The 20,918-nt window shown below is 29.0% G+C and overlaps 4 protein-coding genes across 4 annotated transcripts; 2 read left to right on the forward strand and 2 right to left on the reverse strand.

Annotated features, from left to right (window-relative positions):
- Positions 1 to 5,242: 5,242 nt before the first annotated feature.
- Positions 5,243 to 5,702, forward strand: OCT59_021809 (uncharacterized protein; the record flags this gene model as incomplete). The annotated part of the gene is made up of 2 exons (XM_066146757.1): positions 5,243 to 5,318; positions 5,395 to 5,702. The coding sequence occupies 2 exons, from the start codon at positions 5,243 to 5,245 to the stop codon at positions 5,700 to 5,702; spliced, it is 384 nt and encodes a 127-aa protein (XP_066005863.1).
- Positions 5,703 to 6,356: 654 nt separating this feature from the next.
- Positions 6,357 to 6,947, forward strand: OCT59_021810 (uncharacterized protein; the record flags this gene model as incomplete). Its single annotated transcript, XM_066146758.1, has 1 exon — positions 6,357 to 6,947. One exon carries the CDS (start codon positions 6,357 to 6,359, stop codon positions 6,945 to 6,947), a length of 591 nt encoding a protein of 196 aa, XP_066005864.1.
- A 710-nt stretch (positions 6,948 to 7,657) lies between these two features.
- On the reverse strand, positions 7,658 to 7,981 carry OCT59_021811 (uncharacterized protein; the record flags this gene model as incomplete). The annotated part of the gene is made up of 1 exon (XM_066146759.1): positions 7,658 to 7,981. One exon carries the CDS (start codon positions 7,979 to 7,981, stop codon positions 7,658 to 7,660), a length of 324 nt encoding a protein of 107 aa, XP_066005865.1.
- Positions 7,982 to 17,987: 10,006 nt separating this feature from the next.
- OCT59_021812 (uncharacterized protein) lies at positions 17,988 to 18,251 on the reverse strand (the record flags this gene model as incomplete). The annotated part of the gene is made up of 1 exon (XM_066146760.1): positions 17,988 to 18,251. One exon carries the CDS (start codon positions 18,249 to 18,251, stop codon positions 17,988 to 17,990), a length of 264 nt encoding a protein of 87 aa, XP_066005866.1.
- Positions 18,252 to 20,918: the final 2,667 nt, after the last annotated feature.

The following is a 20,918-nucleotide window of genomic DNA, read 5'->3' on the forward strand; positions in this document are numbered from 1 at the left end:
TTTTGAGTTTCATCATTCAAAAATGCTTAAGCTCCCAATAAGGTTGCTGGAGAAACTAGGAGTTTTGGCAAGTTGGCGAAATGCCGAAATAGTAACACTTTGCCGAAACTATATGAAAGTCTTATTAAAAAGTTAGCAAAACTCTGGAGAAAAGCGAAACCTGACGAAACTTATTATAAATGCCGAAACTGCCAAAACCTTGCCGAAACTATAATAAAACTATAGTAAAATTTTGGAGAAACTAATCGTAAAATTTTGGAGAGGTTTAGGCAGGCAACCTTAGCTCCCAAATATGACTTTCCTTCATTATCAACAATAATAAACAATGAAAGTGGATAGTTGTATTTATTAGTTCGTGATGTATTATCATACAAAATAACGTCAGAATAATGAGACCACATTAAAATTTGATTTCCAGTCATCCAAAATATACCACATAAACAATTGCTATCAACATTAATTAAAGGTTGAATGAACATTGTAGGGTCTTCTTTTTGCTAGTTAAGAAGAAATTTTAGCAATTGAGAGGCATCTGTCCCATTAATTCATTTTTCACATTTGATTTTCTGAATGGCGTTAAATAAATCTTGTAAAATAATGGTTGAAGCAAATTCCTTATAGTATAAGCATCGTGTAGTAAATTACTAAATGCGTTTAAGTAGCGTTACGAATCAGAAATGTCGAAAAGCAGTAGCAAATTTTTTGTTATCAGCATTAATTGGGAAGATAAGCAAACGTTATATGTACATAATTAGTAGACTCAGGATTGCTCAAATTTACATGCCACTTACAATCGGTCTTCTTTGATCCTTTATTACGTTAATGAGCAATAGATTTTGTTTTATTAGGTTTATACTTTCCAGAATTTTCACAGGTTAAGGTTCTTTTTTTAACTGGATGTTCACATGAATTTGATGATAAATTTTTGTGATATTCAACATGATACTTCTTAATGTCAAAATCTTTTTGCCTTCCATACTCTTTTAAATAATATTCAGCAACTTTTCAAGAACTAAAATGAGTACCAACGGAAAGATCAATAGATGATGTGATCAAAGGATATTCTGTAGCCTTCAAACCCTCTGATTCAGAACCAAGAATAGGGCCCATAGGAACAATAGCAACAATTTCTTCTTCTTCGTCACCTACAATATCTATACAATATCATCTAATATATTAGTGTAAGTTTTAAATAACAAAATGTGAAATTTTATTATACTAACTCAAGTTACCCTCATCGAATATTTCATCCTCAGCTAGTACAAAATTTTAACACATAATAATGAAACTAAAACATTTAGCAAAAATAAATAACCACACTTTAAACTATTGTAATAGAATTTTTACCATAAGAGAAATTATAATTATTTTCCATACTTAACGATAAAGTTAAAAATAGTATCGTGAAACAAGTTAAACGTAGAAGGAAAGAGAAATGGTTAAAAAGGATATGAAATGTGAAAAGATTTATTTGAAAAAGGCTATACAAAAGCTTATCACGTTACAATCACATCATAGGCGCAGTTACATATGACCATGCGATAATATCGCATATGCTACAAATAAATTATCTCTTTTTTTTAAAAAAAAGACTTTATTTAAATACTACTAAGATTACTTGCAAATTGGTAGGAGACTTGCAAAATTAGAGAGCTATAGGCAGAATGAATGGAAAACTATAATAGTTACTTAGAATCTGAATATTACTAAAAAAATTTGAATCTGAATTTGTATAAATCTTATAATTAATTTTTGATCTAGTAATTGTATTTTAATGATCTTTAGTTTATTAAATTCATCTTAACAAGATGAACATTTTGAAATATTATTTATCTTTTTAGGTGCAATATTAACTGAGATATCACATTTTGAAATTTTAGTTATACAGAATCTGTTGTTTTAGTAATATTCAGAATCTTACTGAAATATATAAAAATTAAAAATAACATTTCAAATCTTTTATAAATAAATTTTTAAGGTTTTATAATATGTACATGTTAAAATTGACAATGGGGAAGTTGTTTCATATACGACTGGATTGTCATTAGTTTATTATTTTTGTTATCATATTCAGATCAGCTGATTTCTTTCCATATCTTCATAAAGTGTACTCATTGATAATTTTTCCATATTATATGAAAAAAAGAAGAAAACTCTTTTCTGAAAAATTTTTTTACAAAATTTCTTATAGAGAAGACAAAGCAGTCTATTTAGCTAAATATATTTTTGAGTATTCCACTTAATGTTACTATTTAAAATTCATTTAATGATAATTTTAATGAAAAAATTAGTAAATCCAAAATTTTCCTAAATTATAATTAGTTTTGGAAAAACATAAAAACAGTTTTATTTTATTATAAAAAATAGTTTCAGATTGAATTTTGACTAAACTAAAATTTTGAGAATCAATGTTTATTAATACAGTATCATTTTAAAGCTATATATACAACTCATGATATTATCGCAGAACCCCACCTAGAGGTGCACTCCAGATGAATCTAGTCAATTTGTCATCCAGATGATCATGTAATCTGGATTAAAAAAATCAGATCATTGGATTATCTGTGGATTGACCGGATTGATTATAATTCTGACCAGAATTAAGTAATCAGCATGGAATTATCTTTTTAGGGTATGAGTAACATTACGCAAGTCCAAAAAAGGCAATTTTATTTCCCAAATTTTGGGTTTCACAAGAATTCTAAAAAGGAAATTTTTCACCAATCATTTAATTTCAGCCGGAATTTATGATTAGATATTTAATTGTTATCATGTGATACACGGGTATGTTGATCATTTCCATTTATGGAGATATCCATTTCACAAAAAAACAGTTTTTCTAAATTTAGTTTCCAGATGTATAACATAAAATTTCCTAAAAAGGAATTTTTTTGTCGATCCCAGTATACTGGAGAGAGGTATTGATCGATATCTGGTCATCTATCTGATCTATTCGATGGATTTATCTGATCAATCTGAATCTGCCTATTTGACGAATTGATCCGATTGACCAGATTCAGACCTTACCTTAGGATTTGCTTAAATTCTATTGGTTAATTAACTAAAAAGGAAAAAATCATAACAATGTAACATAAAATTTCCTTTTATAGTAGGATCTTTAAAAAGATTTATATGTAAACTTTACCTTAGGCCACAGGGTGACCTATCTTATTAATAGTAGGTGGGGTCCTATTATCATTAATTTTCTCAATAGTTATTTTTGTTACTCGGTGCTTTTGATCAGAATTTTTGAACTATATATGTTATGAATTTGTTTAGATTCAAAAAGCTTCTGATACTCCTGATTTAGATGATGATAATACTGATGATAATACTGATATTATGATAGATAACTCTGTGATAATGCCAATACCTAAAATAGGGATAAGCTAGAGTGGATGTGACCCTAATAGTACCACTAAAAAATTTTCAGATTTCTGGAATTCTCTAAGTGGCTCTGTGAGAAATCGTGGCTTAACTTACAGAGTTTTTTGTGAAAGTGGCAAGTGTTTGCATGAACCACTACATCATAAAGAATTATATGCTTGTGCTACTGGGCTAAAAAGATTTTTTACGTCAGCTTGAGAAATTTTGGGATTTCTAAAAATTTTTTGAGACATCACATTACACTTCTACTATAGCCTGCCTCTTAAAATAATAGCTAGTCCTGCTCAATATAAATGTAACTTCTATTGATTAATTTGTAATACTGAAAAAAAAATAAATAAAAGGCATGTACCATTTATTTATTTATTTATTTATTTTATGTAAATCAGGTGATCATTATTTAAAATTAAAAAACTAAAAAAGTACAATTTCTGAATGATACCATCTAGCTAATGCCAGACCCATCAAGTGGTTTCAAGAAAGACCTTAACCAGAGCGTAACAGAACCAGCCAAGATGAAACGAAATAAAATAAAAAAAATAAAAAAAAACATACTGGGAAAAAGGAAAATGACCAAATAGGAAAAATAAAAAGGGGAAGGAAAAAAATCTAAAGCTAAAAAAAAACCTAACGAACTACACACTACACATTTTACAATTCAACTATACACTCCTTATAAGTCTTCCTATTACACTACTAAACTATGGGTTCCTACATAACAAATAAAAAAGAAGGGTATTAGAACATTGTACTTTAATGATAAGGGACACCTTCTTTTTATTCGAAGGATTTTGCTTGAAATCTAAGAGAGGAGATTCAGGATTAGTTTCAACAAAGACCATGTGTCATTGTTTATTTTAGTGGCATTTTTGGATTTATCGTGGGATTTATTTGAAGAGGTAGAACCTTTAGGGAGTGCCAGAAATCAGCTGATTTGAAGGGGGTGGGGGAGTCAAGCTTTAGATCAGGTCTATATATATCACGTGACAAAAGGAAGGTGTGATTTGGTCATCTTTCAGGTCTGTTGAATTTTCAGCACTTGATGGAGATCCTTTTGAGACTCGAAGAAGAAAATCAGATATTTGTCACCTTTATTAATTATCAAAGTAAGTGATTTAATCTTTAAAGTTTTAGCCATAAATCTTCAAAGCTTTGCCCTTTGTAATAATTTTAAATTCTTGAGCGTGAGCGTCTGCTGGAATATGTAATTTAGCCTGAAAGCGTTTACGTTCCTTACGGTCTTTAAGCTTCCAGTATCCTGGGTACCATCACACATACACATCACTTAATTTTTGCTACCAGATTTTCATAACAAAATCAGTGTCGATGATGGGATGAAGTATCATTTTTGTCTATACTGATTGATACTTATGTTGAGGCTTGAAAGAAATTTCAAGTACCTTGCCCCAGGTAGATAGTTTATTCAGGATGTCATCATGAGTTCAGGCCGATGGTAAATCATATACAGTCTGACCTTGATATAACGAACCCATGATATAACGAACTCTTGACTTACCGAACATTTTTTCAAGAACCAGGTTCATAATATTTAAAAAAATTTTGATATACCGAACATCATATAAAATTTTATATAATGTATACCGAATTTTATTGAGTAACCGTTTATAATAAAACATAATAAAAAAAATTTCGATTTACCGAACTGATCACGTGATTAATAAAATCGGTGTTACAAAATCGCAAAATCGGCACGTCAGTAGATTATAATTAAACAATTTGATCAATTGTTCGGATTTTTTTTTTACCGCGCTATGAAGCAAAAAAGAAAAAATGTAAATAATGAAGCAACGTTAAAAAAAAGAAAAGTTCTAACCTTTGGAGAAAAGAAAGAATTATGTTTGCTTCATCAAGAAAATCCATCATTATCACAGGAAGAAATAGGGAAAAAATTCAGTGTAAAAAAAAATACAGTTTGTGACATTCTAAAAAATAAAGACAAATGGTTAAATATGGAACTTAATAGTTTTAACACAGCTAAATAAAAAGAAAAATCACCAAAATTTCCTGAACTAGAAGAAGCTTTGGCAATTTGGATCTCAAATGCTATATCGGCTAATAAAACTATAACGGGAGAAATTATTACAACCAAAGCTGCTGATTTTGCGAAATTAATGAATATTGAAGGTTTTATTAGGTCAGCAGGATGGTTGAATAATTTTAAAAAAAGGCACAATATTAAGCAATATAATAAACATGGTGAGGCTCAAAGTGGACCAAGTGAAGAAGAATTATCCAAAGAAAGAGAAAAGTTACAGGAATTAATTAGTAACTTTGATCTTGCAAGACGTGTTTAACTGTGATGAAACTGGTAAAATTTTTATATAACTTAAATTTTAAAGAATAATTATGATAAATATAATTTTAAATTATAAAAATATTTTATTTAATTAGGATTGTATTGGGAGTTAGAACCTTCTAAAACGTTATCTACTGGTCCTCTTTCCGGAACAAAAAAATCAAAAAACAGAGTTACACTTTTATTAACATTTAATGCAACTGGTTCTATTAAACTTCCAGCACTTTTCATTCATAAGCATCAAACGCCAAGAGATTTAAAAGGAATTGATAAATCAAAGCTCCCTGTGGATTATTATTGGAATAAAAGTGCCTGGATGCAAACGTCTATTTGGAATAAATATTTAGAACTTTTAAATCAAAGAATGAAAAGGCGAAATAGAAAGATCCTTCTCTTGGTAGACAATGCACCAGTTCATTCTGTTAGTAATCTGGAGTTATTGACAAATATTACAATCCATTATTTGCCTCCCAATACTACAGCGCATCTGCAACCTGCTGACGCCGGCATTATTAATTCATTCAAGGTTTGTATATTATTTATTATAAATTAGATTATAAAATTAATAGCACATATTCTAATAATTTATTAATCTTAGGCACAATATCGTAAAAGACTCATAAAAGATAGAATTGAGGCTTATGATAATGAAATGGAGTTAAATATACCAGTTCCTAAATTGAAGATAAGTGACTCTATTTCACTTTGTGCAAAAGCTTGGGAAGCTGTAACAAGTGAAACTATTCGTAATTGTTGGTCAAAAACTGGAATTTTGCCGATTTCGCCTTCACCTTCACCTTCACCTTCACCTTCACCTTTACCTTCACCTTCTGATGAAGAACAAAATGATGATGGCCTGAATGAAATAGAAGAGATCCAAAAATTATTGGATCAATATAGTAATTTTATTTCTGGTGGATTAATGAGTGCCAGGGAATTTATCTTAATTGATGATGATAATAATTATGGGGGAGAAGAAATTACAGATGAAGAAATTGTAAATATGGTAAAACCAAATGAAACAGATCTTGAAGAAGAAGAATTAATTCTACAACCCAAAATATCCACTTCAGAAGCATTAGCATCATTGGACAAAGTATTATCTTTTCTTGATAATCCACCCGATACTTTTATTATGGAGTTCAATAACAGAAATATATTATATAATCTTAAAAAACAAATTATTCGTTTCAATAAAAATAGTAGAGTTCAATCGGTATTAGACAGTTGGTTAAATATATGATGGATCGTGCGTGACTTAATATTATAATTAATTGATAATATAATTTTTTTTGAACATTTATTAGTAATATAATATGAACATTTTACATTTTATTAGTAATATAATATGAAACATTTACATTTTATTAGTAATATAATATGAAACATTTACATTTTATTAGTAATATAATTTTTTGGACATTTTATATCAATGTATTTTTTTTTACATAATAAAGTTCAACAATCTTTATACCGTGAATATTATATGAAAAATCACATGATTTTTGATATACCGAACTTTTTATTGTTTACCTATAGAGTTCGGTATATAAAAAAAATTTGATTTACCGAACACCTTCCATATACCGAACTTTTATCCCTGAACCGGAAGTTCGGTATATCGAAGTTTGACTGTATTATAATAGTGCGCACTTGACCTTCTTGTGCAGTATGTACATAATTATTATTGAGTGTTAATCTCGTAACCTTACTCTTATTATTATTATTTTTTTCTTCCGATTGTATTATGACATTTGGAGTGCTTTGTATAGATCTAAGATTACCTTCCTGATTTGACTAAGATACGGCAATATTTAGATCAGCAGATTCATCTATGTTCATGGATTCATCAATCACTGGATTGGCATATATCTCTGTCGACACATGCTATTTGATTGGTCCTTTTGTTTTACTTTCTTTTCTTGCTGCTGCTGCAAGCATAGGAAGAGATTTTTAATACCGTGAACTCAAAGAGTCTAACTGCTGACGAGCTTTCAAATGGGCTTCTGATATTATGCCATAAAATACTTCAGAAGTTAGAGGACCAACTGAATATGTATCAGCGAGTGAAGTTGGTTTGACCAAGTCTCCTCCTGGAACAAGTGGCTTTATAATAACCTTCGCTGTATATTCTTCTTTAGAATGGTGTTCAACTGCTATTAACGTGTATCTCAGTATATCTGTAAAGGCAGCTGTAAACTTGTCTACAAACTCTTGTGTAGAGATATATGAACTTTGTTTTTTGATCAAAGTCTTCTTTTTATTGTTATTACCCATATTTCCTAAATAAAATTTTTCTTTGTGGAAAGAAAGAGTTTTAAGTCTTAAAAGGCATGTACCATTGTTAATACAACTGAAATGATGTTTATTGTCACATGTCATGTGACTATGAAGAATGTGTTATTTATATTTATCTTGGCAACTTAAAAATTTTTTTGGAAAACTCTTTCCCGAATACATTTTTTACGAAAATTTCTGCGTAATAATTTTTTTTTAAAAAATAATCCCCTTTATTAAATTTTATTACATAAATATAAAAATGTCTATGGATAAGAGCCAAACACGAAACGAAAAAGCTTTAGACTTCGTTTCCAAGTTTAACGAAATTTATTTTCAAACTTTTACATACAACTTAAGTTCTTTTGTTACAGACGGTTTTCTCAAGGACTTATTTGAAAAAAACCCCTCAGTACCTAAGGATAAAGCCCGGATACTGATAGAGCGGTTTGGTGAAACAGCCAACATTGCGAACTTCACTTCACAAGCTCAAGCTACGAATATATAATCCACCACTTTTTCGCTAATATTTTCTATAGCGCTATATGCTGCGTTCAAGTCTTGGGATAATTTTTCTACCCAATTCTATTGCAATTTTGGCGATACGGGTGATGATGATGACGACGATGACAATGGATCTCAGAATACTGATGATTATCTGATGGATGAGTCATATCCGCTTGAGCCCGATGTAGATAAACTTTTACGCTGTAAATGGTCGAATATCAAGCATGAAAAGATGATAAAATTCAACCACCAAATGTAATTGCCAAATATTAAGAACGAACAAATTAATTATGAATTGGCGTGGATGGATAAATAATTAACCAAAAAGGATAAACATTTAGGAAGAGTAATGATCTACATGATGTAATATTTGTTAAATGATTGACAAAGAACCAATAGGATAAATAGAGTCGATCAATTGCGGCTTAGCAATCTTTAACAATAAGAACAATAAGAAAGAATAATTATAAGCCACAAAAGATAGATTATAAGCAAAACACATAAAGTGAATTAAAAGAACATATAAAATAATGTCAGAAAGATTAAAGAACACAAAATAATATAAAAGATAATATAAAAAGATAGTATAAAGATGGAACGTAAAAGATAATATATTAAAAAGAACATATATAAAAAGATAGCGTATTTAAAATATAGATAGTATATTAGAAAGATAGTTCAAAGATAATATGTAAAAAGAACATAAAAGATAGTATATAGATAGAATAGAAAGTAGCGTAAAATTTGTATAAATAGAGAACGGAATTCAAAGTAATTCCATAGTTCTCATCCACAGAACTCAATAAAAATATAAGTTTTATTTTTTAATTATTTGTTAGTAAAGTTTAATGTTAATTAAAGGTAATAGGTTCGCCCTAAACTTTAATTAATGTTTGCTTAATTAATTTTAATTGAATAAATGGAAATTTTAAGATGAATTAAATATACACTTTTGGAAAGTAATAATTCGTAGCGAGAGCTATCGAAGTTTGAAATTAAAGGTAAAAGTGGATATAATTTGGGGAAAATTTAGAGAAGTTAAATTTTATTTTATATCGTTCGACGTTTTATATTACTAACGCTATTTATGTCGTGAACCAAGAATGTTGTCGTATATTGTTGTTATATGTTGTTCGTTGATTATGTTATTGTTAATTATGTTGTTGATAATTTGTTCGTTTGTTCAATTGATCGTTCGTTCGTTTATTCGTTCGTTCGACCATGAGAATGCCCGTTCGATGTGGCAACTCTGTAAATTGATGACAGAGGGAATTGGGGGATCTCAACGCCAAGGATTTCAAATGCCACCAAATCCAGTACCTATTAAGCTTCCATCAATGCCTGATATAGTAATGCCCCCTGTTGATCAAACTGTAATATCTGAAAATTCCTGGAAGAAAGATAAACAAAAGGCGCGTATTACAGATGATAAACAAGTCGCGAACCAATCAACAAAGGCAAAACCTGATGTGAAAACATCAGCCAAAAATTCCCAAAAGGGAAAGAAATCATCTGAACTGGAGGCTACGCAGATACTGACAGGATACGAAGCTGTCAGAGATGAGCAGGAGCGAATCCGAGACATAATAGTTTATGATATCCCGTATACCTGGAACCTGCAGAAAATAATAGCAGAGTTAAAATTTTGGGGAACGCTATTAAATGTTCCGTTAAACGGCAACATAAGTATCAGACTCTCTGAGTCAAAATAGCACTTTTCTCATTTGCCCTTCCCCAGTTTAACAAATATTGGACGACAAACCTGGGAGGTATACCCGTTAGATGGTTCCCTGCAAGTTGGACTTTGCGAGAAAGAAAGTAACGTGAAAAGTTCCAAGCCGTTATTCATGACATTCCAGAGGATATGATGATGGCTACCTTGTGGATGGACCGTAAACCATGTGAATTTTAATGAAGTGCGGTGCTAGCTCATTTAAAATAATTCAAACAAGTAAAGGAAGGAGGAAACTTGTGGCCTATTTCGAGAATTGGGAGACCACACTAAGGGCCTTAGATACGCCACAGTTTTTCGTACCTGACGGTAAGGAGTTGAAATGGTGTCGACACTCCATTCCTACCTTGAAGAAAGCACAAAATAAACCGAAGGCTAAAAATACACCGAATCCAAAAAAATCAGGTAAGTCTGATAAGAATTTGGAAAGTAATCAGCCTAAGAAGAAGGATAAACCTACATCCTCGAAGAAAGTTCCAAAAAATAATAACCAGGAGGAGAAAAACCCGAAGAATCAGAAGAAGGCAAAGAATACCTCGAAGATTAAGGGTGGTAATAAAGATAACAAGGTTTTAGCAGAAATTTTAACTTTATTACAGAGACTAGTTTAGCCTATGCTTTAATTAGCGGTTTTACGAATTTCAGAATTGTATCATTATTTTTTAGGATAGAATAGGTTTATGTGTAGTGCCACAATTTCTTGGAAAGGGGACTTGTCCTCTCCACTTTTCTTTTTTATTATTCCCAGTGTGTTTGCCTGGCCTTTTATCGGACGTGGTAGTGGTTCAGGTCTTTTTTTTTAAGAAGTTAGGATCGGGTGCCAGCTTCTCTGGTCTTCGATGGTGGGTTCTAAGTAGATCAGTAACTCTCGACAGATTGTTCATATCTTTTTGTATACCTCGCCAACTTCACATAAAATAAAATAAAATAAAATAAAATAAAATAAATAAAAATTTTTTTGCAGTTAGATCTCACCATCTTAGACAGGTTAAAATAGGTTGAGACAGGACCCCACTTACTATTAAGATATGTTACTGGTTGAAATTTTACTTTCATATAAAACCTTACCTTAGGATTTGCTTAAATTCTATTGGTTAATTAACTAAAAAGGAAAAAAATCATAACAATGTAACATAAAATTTCCTTTTATAGTAGAATCTTTAAAAAGATTTATATGTAAACCTTACCTTAGGCCACAGGGTGACCTATCTTAATAGTAGGCGGGATCCTGTTAGGACAAGTTTCTGTTATTAAAAATAGTAAAGTCCAGTTACATCATAAGTGTAGGATTACTACACATTAATACTAAAAAGCCCAATATCTGTTTGAGCTATGCTTCTTAAAGAAAAATTCCTGACTGGATACAAAATACTAGAGAATAAGTAAGAGTATCTGTAATATAATAGTCTATGATATTTCGTATATCTGAAATCTATACAAATCCCAATTTTTGCAAGATACCTGGAATACTGTGGCCCACAATATATGATAACTAATTTTTGGCATATTGTGAAGTGAATGCATTCAAGATTATTCAAATAGGTAAAAATAAGAGGAAACTTGTAGTCTATATTATACTTTTCATCGAAATGACAAAATACTAATTAAATTTATTTTGACAGATGTAATGTATTTTGACAGAAGTAATTAATTCATAATAAATAGTGAATTGGTCCGTTCACCAAAATACGATGTAATTAATTAGCGGAGAAGTATAGTCTATATATCTCATGAATTGGGAAGAAAGAAGAAGGATCACAAGTTCTTAAAGTCAGTCAAAGCTAAAGGTAATCAGTTAAAGAATCCCTAATTTCAGAATTGATAAAAGGCTGAAATGGATCCAATAGTTAATTTAGAATTGACTATTTCAATAATTGATGATGATGATAAGAAAACCAATTATGAGATATCATTAAGTTCAGAAAAAAAAAATCAGCAAATTTACCTCCAGTTCAATTACCAAGTACTGTTTGGCAACATTACGAAAAAGTTGATGATAATGGCATTCATGTATATACAAAATGTAAATATTGTAATAAAAGATATAGTAAAAATTGTCATTGGAAAAGAAAACATCTAAAAATTCAACCTGGAATCACAAGCTGAAGTTAATGCTGGTTTGGAAAAATTTAAACCTATTATTGATAAAGTACAAGCTTTTATTATAGAAGTACGCAACTCACCAAAAAAGGAACAGAAATTAATTACTTTTGCAACAAATTTAAATATCAAATATAAAAAATTAATTAAAGATGTCGAGACTAGATGGAATAGTACGTTTTTAATGTTAGAATCCTTTCTTAACAAGTTTCATTAATTTCTATTGGTAGTAAATTTGCAAAATTAGATTTAAATGATGATGAATGGAAAGAACTCCAACTTTTTTGTGATTTTTTAAAACCATTTTTTGAATTTACTGAAGAAATGTCAGGCTCTAAATATCCTACTTTTGGAACCTTACTTCTTTTATTAGATCATTTATTGGAACATATAACAATAATTAAAAAATGATACATCTATACCAAAATGGATAAAAGGAATTGCTAAAGAAATGCAAAAGAAATTTCATTGTATTTCAGTTAATCTTTACAATTCAACAGCTACTTTAGCTTTAGTATTGGATTCTCAATATAAAACACAAATTCTTTCTAATAGTGTAAATGTAGAAGATGCAAAGCAATTACTTATAGAAAAATTTAATAGTTATTAAAATATAGAACAAACTCTTACTGCTGATGATGAAAATAAAATTAAATGTAGAAGATAAGAGAAAAACATCAGGAATCTTAAGCTGTATGATTAAAAAAAAAGAAAGTTTAATAATTTACAATCTCAAAATGAAATAATGGAATATTTGGCATTCCTATAGAACCTATAGATATAGATCCATGTGAATGGTGGAAACACCACAAAGTGCAATATCTGCTTCTAGAGAAGATAGCATATGATTATATTTATATTCCAGCTACTTCTGTTCCAAGTGAACAAGCCTTTTCAAAATCAGGTGAATTGGTTAGTAAAAAAAGAAATAGATTAGGTGATCATGCAATTGAAGCTTGCATGTGTTTAAATTCATAGATGATAATTAAGTTTAATATTTTTTTTTATTTCTATCTTTTAAATATAATAATATGTATAAATATAGGTATATAACTAATAAAATTATGGTTTGACTTGAGTTAAGCTGTTAACTGGTTTGGTTTGACTTGAACTTTTAAGTTAATGGAGTCCAGTCTGGTTTGGCTTGACTTTTTATCAGTTCAGCTTGACTTGAGTTTTAAGTCAGACTAAATTGGACCATTAGCATCACTAGTTATCACCATTATCATCTTCTGATTCATCATCTTGAAGTTGTGGGAGCATGTTGAAAATGGAATCATTTTCGGGTAAGAATTGAAGAATATCTGTATCAATTATTATGTCTTCATAGTAAGGGTTATTTTCCTTTAACCATAATAGTGCTTTGCACACTTTGCTCTTTTGTACAGTAAAATCCCTGAACACCATTGAATTGTTTGATAATTGCCACCATACAACAAGAACATCCAGAGATGTTGGATCACATGGAAGTTGTTTCATAAAGCCCTGGATATCCTGAGAAAAATTAATCATGTGTCCTATATAGCTGTTTTGTCCACCATGCAGCTGGTATACTGTCATCACAGTGAAACCCTGAGAAATAAGCATTTCTTCTATTTCACTAAGTCCTTTAAGTTTGTTGGGAACATAACCTGGATGCATATTATTACCCTCAGACAACTTTTTTGGCATGCCCCCAGTATTTTTTCATAATAACACCGTTTACATGTATCTTTGACAAGTGTTAATAAAGGTATTTGCTCTTGATATACTTTGCAAAGATTATAACGTATATTATCATATTATAATAATAATAATTTTTTTTTTATTCAAAGAGATACCAGTAATAGGTAGAGACAGCCTTTCAAAACCCCATATCATTTTCAAAAAAATTAGAAACTCTTTAAAACAAATCCTATATATAATATTACTGATAAAAAAAACAAAAAAATATTCAGAAAAAATCAATCACATGAATTTTTGTTTGATTAGTTATTTAGTTTTTTACTTTAAACTTACAACAGTTTTCATTTTCAACTCTTTTTCCTTTTACATTTTACAAAAATTTCTGCAAAAATTTTTTATAAACTTTTTCACTTTTCTATAATAATAAAATGTCAGATATGGAAGACTCAAGTAGAACAACTTTTGAAGAGGATTTTTTCAAGTTTACTTCAGAAAGCAAGGAACTATTTTTAAATAATGTTACCTTTCAGCTTGGACAATTTGTTAAGAATGGTTTCCTCAAACTTTTATTTGATAAAGCAAAGCTTCTAGTAGATATGTTTGGCAAGTATGCCAACTTGAATAACTTCACTCACTTTATTTTCTATAGCTTTTTATACTTCGTCCAGGTTGTAAAATAATTTTAGTACCTGCGCCTATAATAAGTATAGTGATATGGGTGCCGCTAATGATGAATTGTTTTCATCTACTAGTTTATCAAAACTGAAGTGTTGAACCTCTAATACTGCCTGATATAAAACTTTCTGGAAGAAAGATAAACAAAAGGCACATATTACAGATGATAAACAAGTCAAGAACCAATCAACAACGGCAAATCCTGATGTACAAACATCAGCCCAAAAATCTTGAAAGGGGAAGAAATTATCTAGACCTGGAGTTAATTACATAGTGATCAGATACAAAGAAGTTGAAGGTGAGTAAAGGCAAGTTAGAGACATTATTGTATACAATATTCCATTTATCTGGAACATTAAAAAAATCTTAGGAGAATTAATGTTATGGGGCAAACCTATTTAGCTGGCAATATAAATACCAGACTCTTAAAGTCAAAACAGTTTTAAATTCATTCACTCTTTTCCAGTTTATTGCGGTTTTCAAAATGGTTGAAATCAATATCGATCATATAACACAAAAAAAAAAAATTTTATATATGAAAAAAATTTTTTATTCTTTATATTTAAAGTCTAAATTTTTATAGTTCTACTATATTTTTTTTTTAATATTTCAATAAACACGTATGTATACTATGAGTTTGTAAGGTTTAGTCAAAAATAGACTGGTATTTTTACTTTTTAACTCCAAGATCTCACTTGAATTACACTTGAATCACACTAGAATCACACTTAGATCACAGTGAATAAAAAAGACACTACACTAGAATTACACTACAATTAAACTAACCAAAGTATTCTCAGTCCTCTTGGGAAGCAGTAAAATGGTATTTTATGGCACTACTTTACATATTTATGTGGAAATACTCTATCTATATAATTTTTTATTTAAAAGCTTATTAAGGCATGATCCGCCTAAGAACGGCAGCAAACTACTATATAAATTCGGGGGAAAAAATTAAAACCAAAAAAAGGCATTATCTCGTGATCCAGTGATTGGATTTTGATGATCCCTTTTTGAGTTTATAGCTTTTGATGTACTCTTTAAAATAAAAAAAAGATATTTAAAATTGGACCAATATATCACAAGATAATTGCAAATATAAATTTTTCTGGGCAACGGAAGATTTATCGGGGGCATCGGAAGATTTACCTGGAAAAAATCATTTTTTGTGATTATATTGTGATATACCAGTCCAATTTCGAATTTTTTTTTTTTGTTTTGAAGAGTGCATCGAAAGCTATAAACTCGAAAAGGGATCATCAAAATCCAATCACTGGATCATAAGATAATGCCTTTTTTTGGTTTTAATTTTTTCCCTCGAATTTATATAGTAGTTTGCTGCCATTCTTAGGCGGATCATGCCTTAACTAATTAATAATTAAAATCTTATATTTATAGCTTTGGAATAGAAAGAAAAGGGAGGAATATTTTTAATAAGTAGCTACAAAGTTTGTTTATTTATTGTTATGTCATATTATGGGATTTTGTTTTAATAAAATTTATTTAATTGATTAATCTTTTTTATCTTAAACGTTATTTAAGTGAAATTTGGTATAATAAACTATAGTTAGTGTGGGTAAATATAATTAAAATTTAACCTAAACAACATATTTGAATTCTTTATTAACTTGGATTATTCATTTTGTGCATAGACTTTAAATTTTATATAAAAATAAATAAAAAATGAACGTCAATTAAATATTGTCTTGGTCACGTGATCACAGATCATTTGTAACTTGGTGTCAATTCCAACCTTTTAAAGGCTTTTAGCGCAAAAAAAAACTTAAGATTTTGTGATCTTGTATTACATGACACACATTACATATGTTTTTTTGAATGTGTTTTTTGATATAATTTTTTGTGTTATTTTGTCATCACCTCATATAAATTATCAAATTTCAACCATTTTGAAAACAGCAATAATAAATTCTGGAGTTTGGATGACTGATCTGAAAAGTATACCCATGAAATGGTTCCCACAAGTTAGAATTTCTGAAAAGAAATAACAAGAGAAATTCCAAGCTGTCATTCTTGTCATTCATGATATTCCAAAAGAAATGATGATGGCTACCTTGTAGGATGAATGTAAATTAACATCATTTTTAACAACGTATAGTGCTAGTGTGTTTAAAATAATTCAAACAAGTAAAGAAAAGAGGAAGCTTATTGGCTATTTTGAGAATTGGAAGGCCACACTCAAGGCCTTAGATAAGCCACAAGTTTTCCTGACCATAGGAAAGGAGTTGAAATGGTGTCAACACTTCATGCCCAACTTGAAGAAAGCACTAAACAAACCAAAGGTGAAGAACATTCCTAACAAGAAGTCTGGGAATGCTGGACAACAGTCAGGTAACGTTAACCTTAAAAAGAAGGACCATAAATTCTCGCCCAATACTAATAAGCAAGTCACTCCTAAATTGAAGTCCAATAAGAAAAAGAAGGCGAAAGGAGGTGGTAATACAAACAAAGAGATTTTAGCAGAAATTTTAGTGTTACTACCGAATTTAGTTTAGTTTTACTTCTCTATTTTGATTTTGTAATTAAATAATTACTTGTAATTAGGCAGAAATTTTTTTTTACTTTTGATTGAGAATTCAGCTAAAGTATTGCTTTGGTGGAGTAGAATAGTAGTTCTGTGAAGACGTAGCTTGAGTTGCGGCCAGACTTATGTACCTTTATAGGATAAGGCTGGGTGACTACTTCGGGCTCCTTTTGAGTGGTTGGGTTAATTCCTTCATTTGGATAATATTTCACTCATATTTTTATGTATAAATCCTATAGATAAATTGACCCCAGTATCAGTCTTATATTAAAAAATAAAATAAAATAAAAAATAAAAGTTAATAATAATAGTTCTTAAAAGTTTTAATAAATAGTAAAGTAAGTAATATTAGAAAAAAAATAATATAAAAAAAAATGTTATCCAACTTTTTGATACTTTAGATTGCAAAATTGTAAAATCACCCTATGATTTTTTAATTTGAAAATTTGATATTTTGAATTTTTCAAAAACCAGTAAAAAATTAAGTTAAAAACCTGTTTATTCAACTCCTTAAATAAAAATAGAAATATATCATATGATTCAATATAAAGTTATTACCAAAATAGGTATTTAAACTTGTTTTTTTACTAATTCTTAAAAAATTCAAAATATCAAATTTTCAAATTGAAAATCATAGGGTGGTCTTACAATTTTGCAATTTGCTGTAAATAACAATTTATTTTCAACAAATAATCAATGAAATCTGCAAAAATATTGTTTTTTTAAAGCAAATTGTATTATTAGAATTTATAAAAATTTTGTGACTTAACTTTATGGCTTTTTATTTACTTATATAAAAATGTTTTTTCAGTTCTATCTGGACCATCCACAAAAAAAATATCAGAAGTATTATTTTCTACCATAATAATTTTTTTAAATGCAGCTTGCTGAAAACTAATTAAACGATTAGTATTTTGTTCATTATTAGGAGAAATAGTTGGAATAGGCATATTTGGAAATTCACTAAGATTTCTTCCATATTTACTTAAAATAGATTGCAAATAATAAAGAGCTCTATTACGTATATCATCTGTAAGTTCCAGAGTCATATTTCCAGTATTTTGACAAACTTGAAAAAGAATATCATCATTAAGAGTAGAAATATGTGCCAAATAAAAGTAAAATTGCAAATAATTTACGTAATTGTATTCCAGTCTGTATTTGTTCAGCTTCTTTAAACATTAATCCCATTCTTCATCATTTTGCAATAAGCCTAAAGCAATACATGCTTCTTTAAAAGAGAGATAAATAATTCCATTTACTATACAAAGATTCTCAAAAGTAGCACCACATCAATAGAATCACCCTCTTTGTCTTGGTTTCCAAATTTTAGTTTGATTATTATAAACCCATTGAATTGGAAAATCTGCATATGTAGTTTGTTTTGCATTTGGATATTTAGTATTAGCATCAAACCATATAGTAAGAGTAGATTTTTCTATAGTAGAATGTTCAATTATATCTTCTAACTGTTCATTATCTTGAAATAATACTCTATGTTAATCTACAATAATGAAATATTCTTAATGAAGCTTCTGATGCTAAAATATAGCAAGCATCAAGATATAAATTTATTTCATCATTTTCAATTTCTACAGTAGCATGATCATGACCTTTGTATACATATTTAAAAAGATATTTTATGCAGTAATTGATAAACAAATTTCCACATTAATATGACAATTATATTTGGTACTACCCAACAATTATCTAACTTAATTTTATTCACTTCTATGATTTGATTGTTATTTCTTCGTCTATAAATAGGATAACCATCTTCATTTTCTATAGTATTTTCCTGAAAATTTCGTGAATATCTTTTAGAGCATTTTCCATTTTTCATACATGGAGCATTTAAATTAAGTATACCACTTGGTCCATGCATCATTGTTTGCTTAACAGTGTTAAATGTATCTGGATTACTATTTTTATTAGGAATTTCAGCTGATATAATTGTATCATAATTTGCAACAATTTTGGGATTATAAGATTGAGCAAGAATAAGAACATGAGCATGTGGTAATCCACGTTTTTGAAATTCTATTGTATATAAATAAGCTAATACTTTTCCAAAAATATCTTAATTTCATATTAAAAACACGGCTAATTAAATCAGAATGATCTTATGCAATTTGACCCAAAAGAAGAGCATTTTGAATTTCAAGCCATTTTGGATTGCAAGTTATTGTAATAAATAAATCAGGTTTTTTTTCCATCTTGATATAATTTATGCATTTGTTGAGGATCTCCAGTAAAACTTGATAGTAATTATAATTCATTGTCCTACATTTGTTGTTCTATTACCTGAAATGAAGTCCATTATATAATTCTGCACATATTTGTTTTTGATTAAATCTTAAATAATTAAGATATGTATGTTCTACTACTGTATACATATCAACAATTCATTATTGAAAAAGCTGACCAAAATAAGCAAATTTTTTGTTTTTTCTGAATTATTTATAATTTTTCTTGTTCATAAATAATGTAAAGTTGTTGCTTCATTAGGATGACCAATTTGAAGTTAATATGCAAAATAATTATATCTGTTTCTTCATTATTATTTATAGAAGTATCATTATCATTATTATATATAGGTATTTTAGAATGCCATCACATCTTCACCTCTAGAAAACATAAGAACATAATAAAGTGGTGTATAAGTACAATGTATTTCTGAAATTTGCTTTATATTACCTTCATATAGTTGTAATATTATAATATCTCAATTTTGGTGTTCTATTTCTTGTCTATTACCTATCATAATAGCTGCATTTGGAGTATTATAACATTGAGGATCCTTTGTTCTATTATTAGTAATTACTAATTTTAAATCTAATTTCCAGCTTGACAAAATTGATTAATATATGGATTAATATCATGTAACATTTGTTGTAATTCTCCATGGGTTTCAGAATTGGGTAATAAAGAACCAATTCTATGATACATTTTTCTATGAATACGAAAAGTATAAATACCACTGGTACCAGTAATCTGTTGGTTAATTTTTGCTCCTATTGATGTAAAAGATAAAGCAGAATTATACATTCTAATATTTTGTCTAAATGTACATGAGCGTAGATCAGTTCTGGTAAGAAGTATATTAAGAGGTGATGGTAATTCTTGAAGAAAAGGAAGTATTACTTTGCCTTTTGCACAGTAAGTACTAAATACTAGTAATTTTACTGATTTATTAAAAGAGTTAGTGATTGCTATTGAGCATGAATTAGATAAGAAATCCTATTATACTCGCATTAATGATTACTATGGAACAAATACTTACAATACAATTTTCAAAGAAATTGATTTAGTATTACAAGCATATTTATCACCAATTCCTTTATCTATTCAAAGAACTCAGACATACAATTTACGTTTCTTGTTTTTGCAAATAACCCTTTTTAGAATTCAAAACTTCACTTAAAATTTGATATGTACCATCACCACGAAAGATACACTTGTAATTTCCTTTACTTTTGAAGTTATATGTTATTAAAAAAATTTTCTCTTTATGATTTTCGATTTGCTGGCTGTGCCATGAACCTGGCACACAAAAAAGGGATGCAATTCGGAAATTGTATTAGCTAGCACATCATCAAGACCTTGGCGTTGATTATATTTTTTAATTATTTTAATGTATTGTGTTAAGCCTCAATTGTTTTCCACAAGTGGAGCACAGAAAGAAGTTATTTAGTGGAGAAGTATGGGGAAGAGTA

The sequence above is a fragment of the Rhizophagus irregularis genome, chromosome 30 (assembly GCF_026210795.1).
Source record: "Rhizophagus irregularis chromosome 30, complete sequence".
NCBI lineage: Eukaryota > Fungi > Glomeromycota > Glomeromycetes > Glomerales > Glomeraceae > Rhizophagus > Rhizophagus irregularis.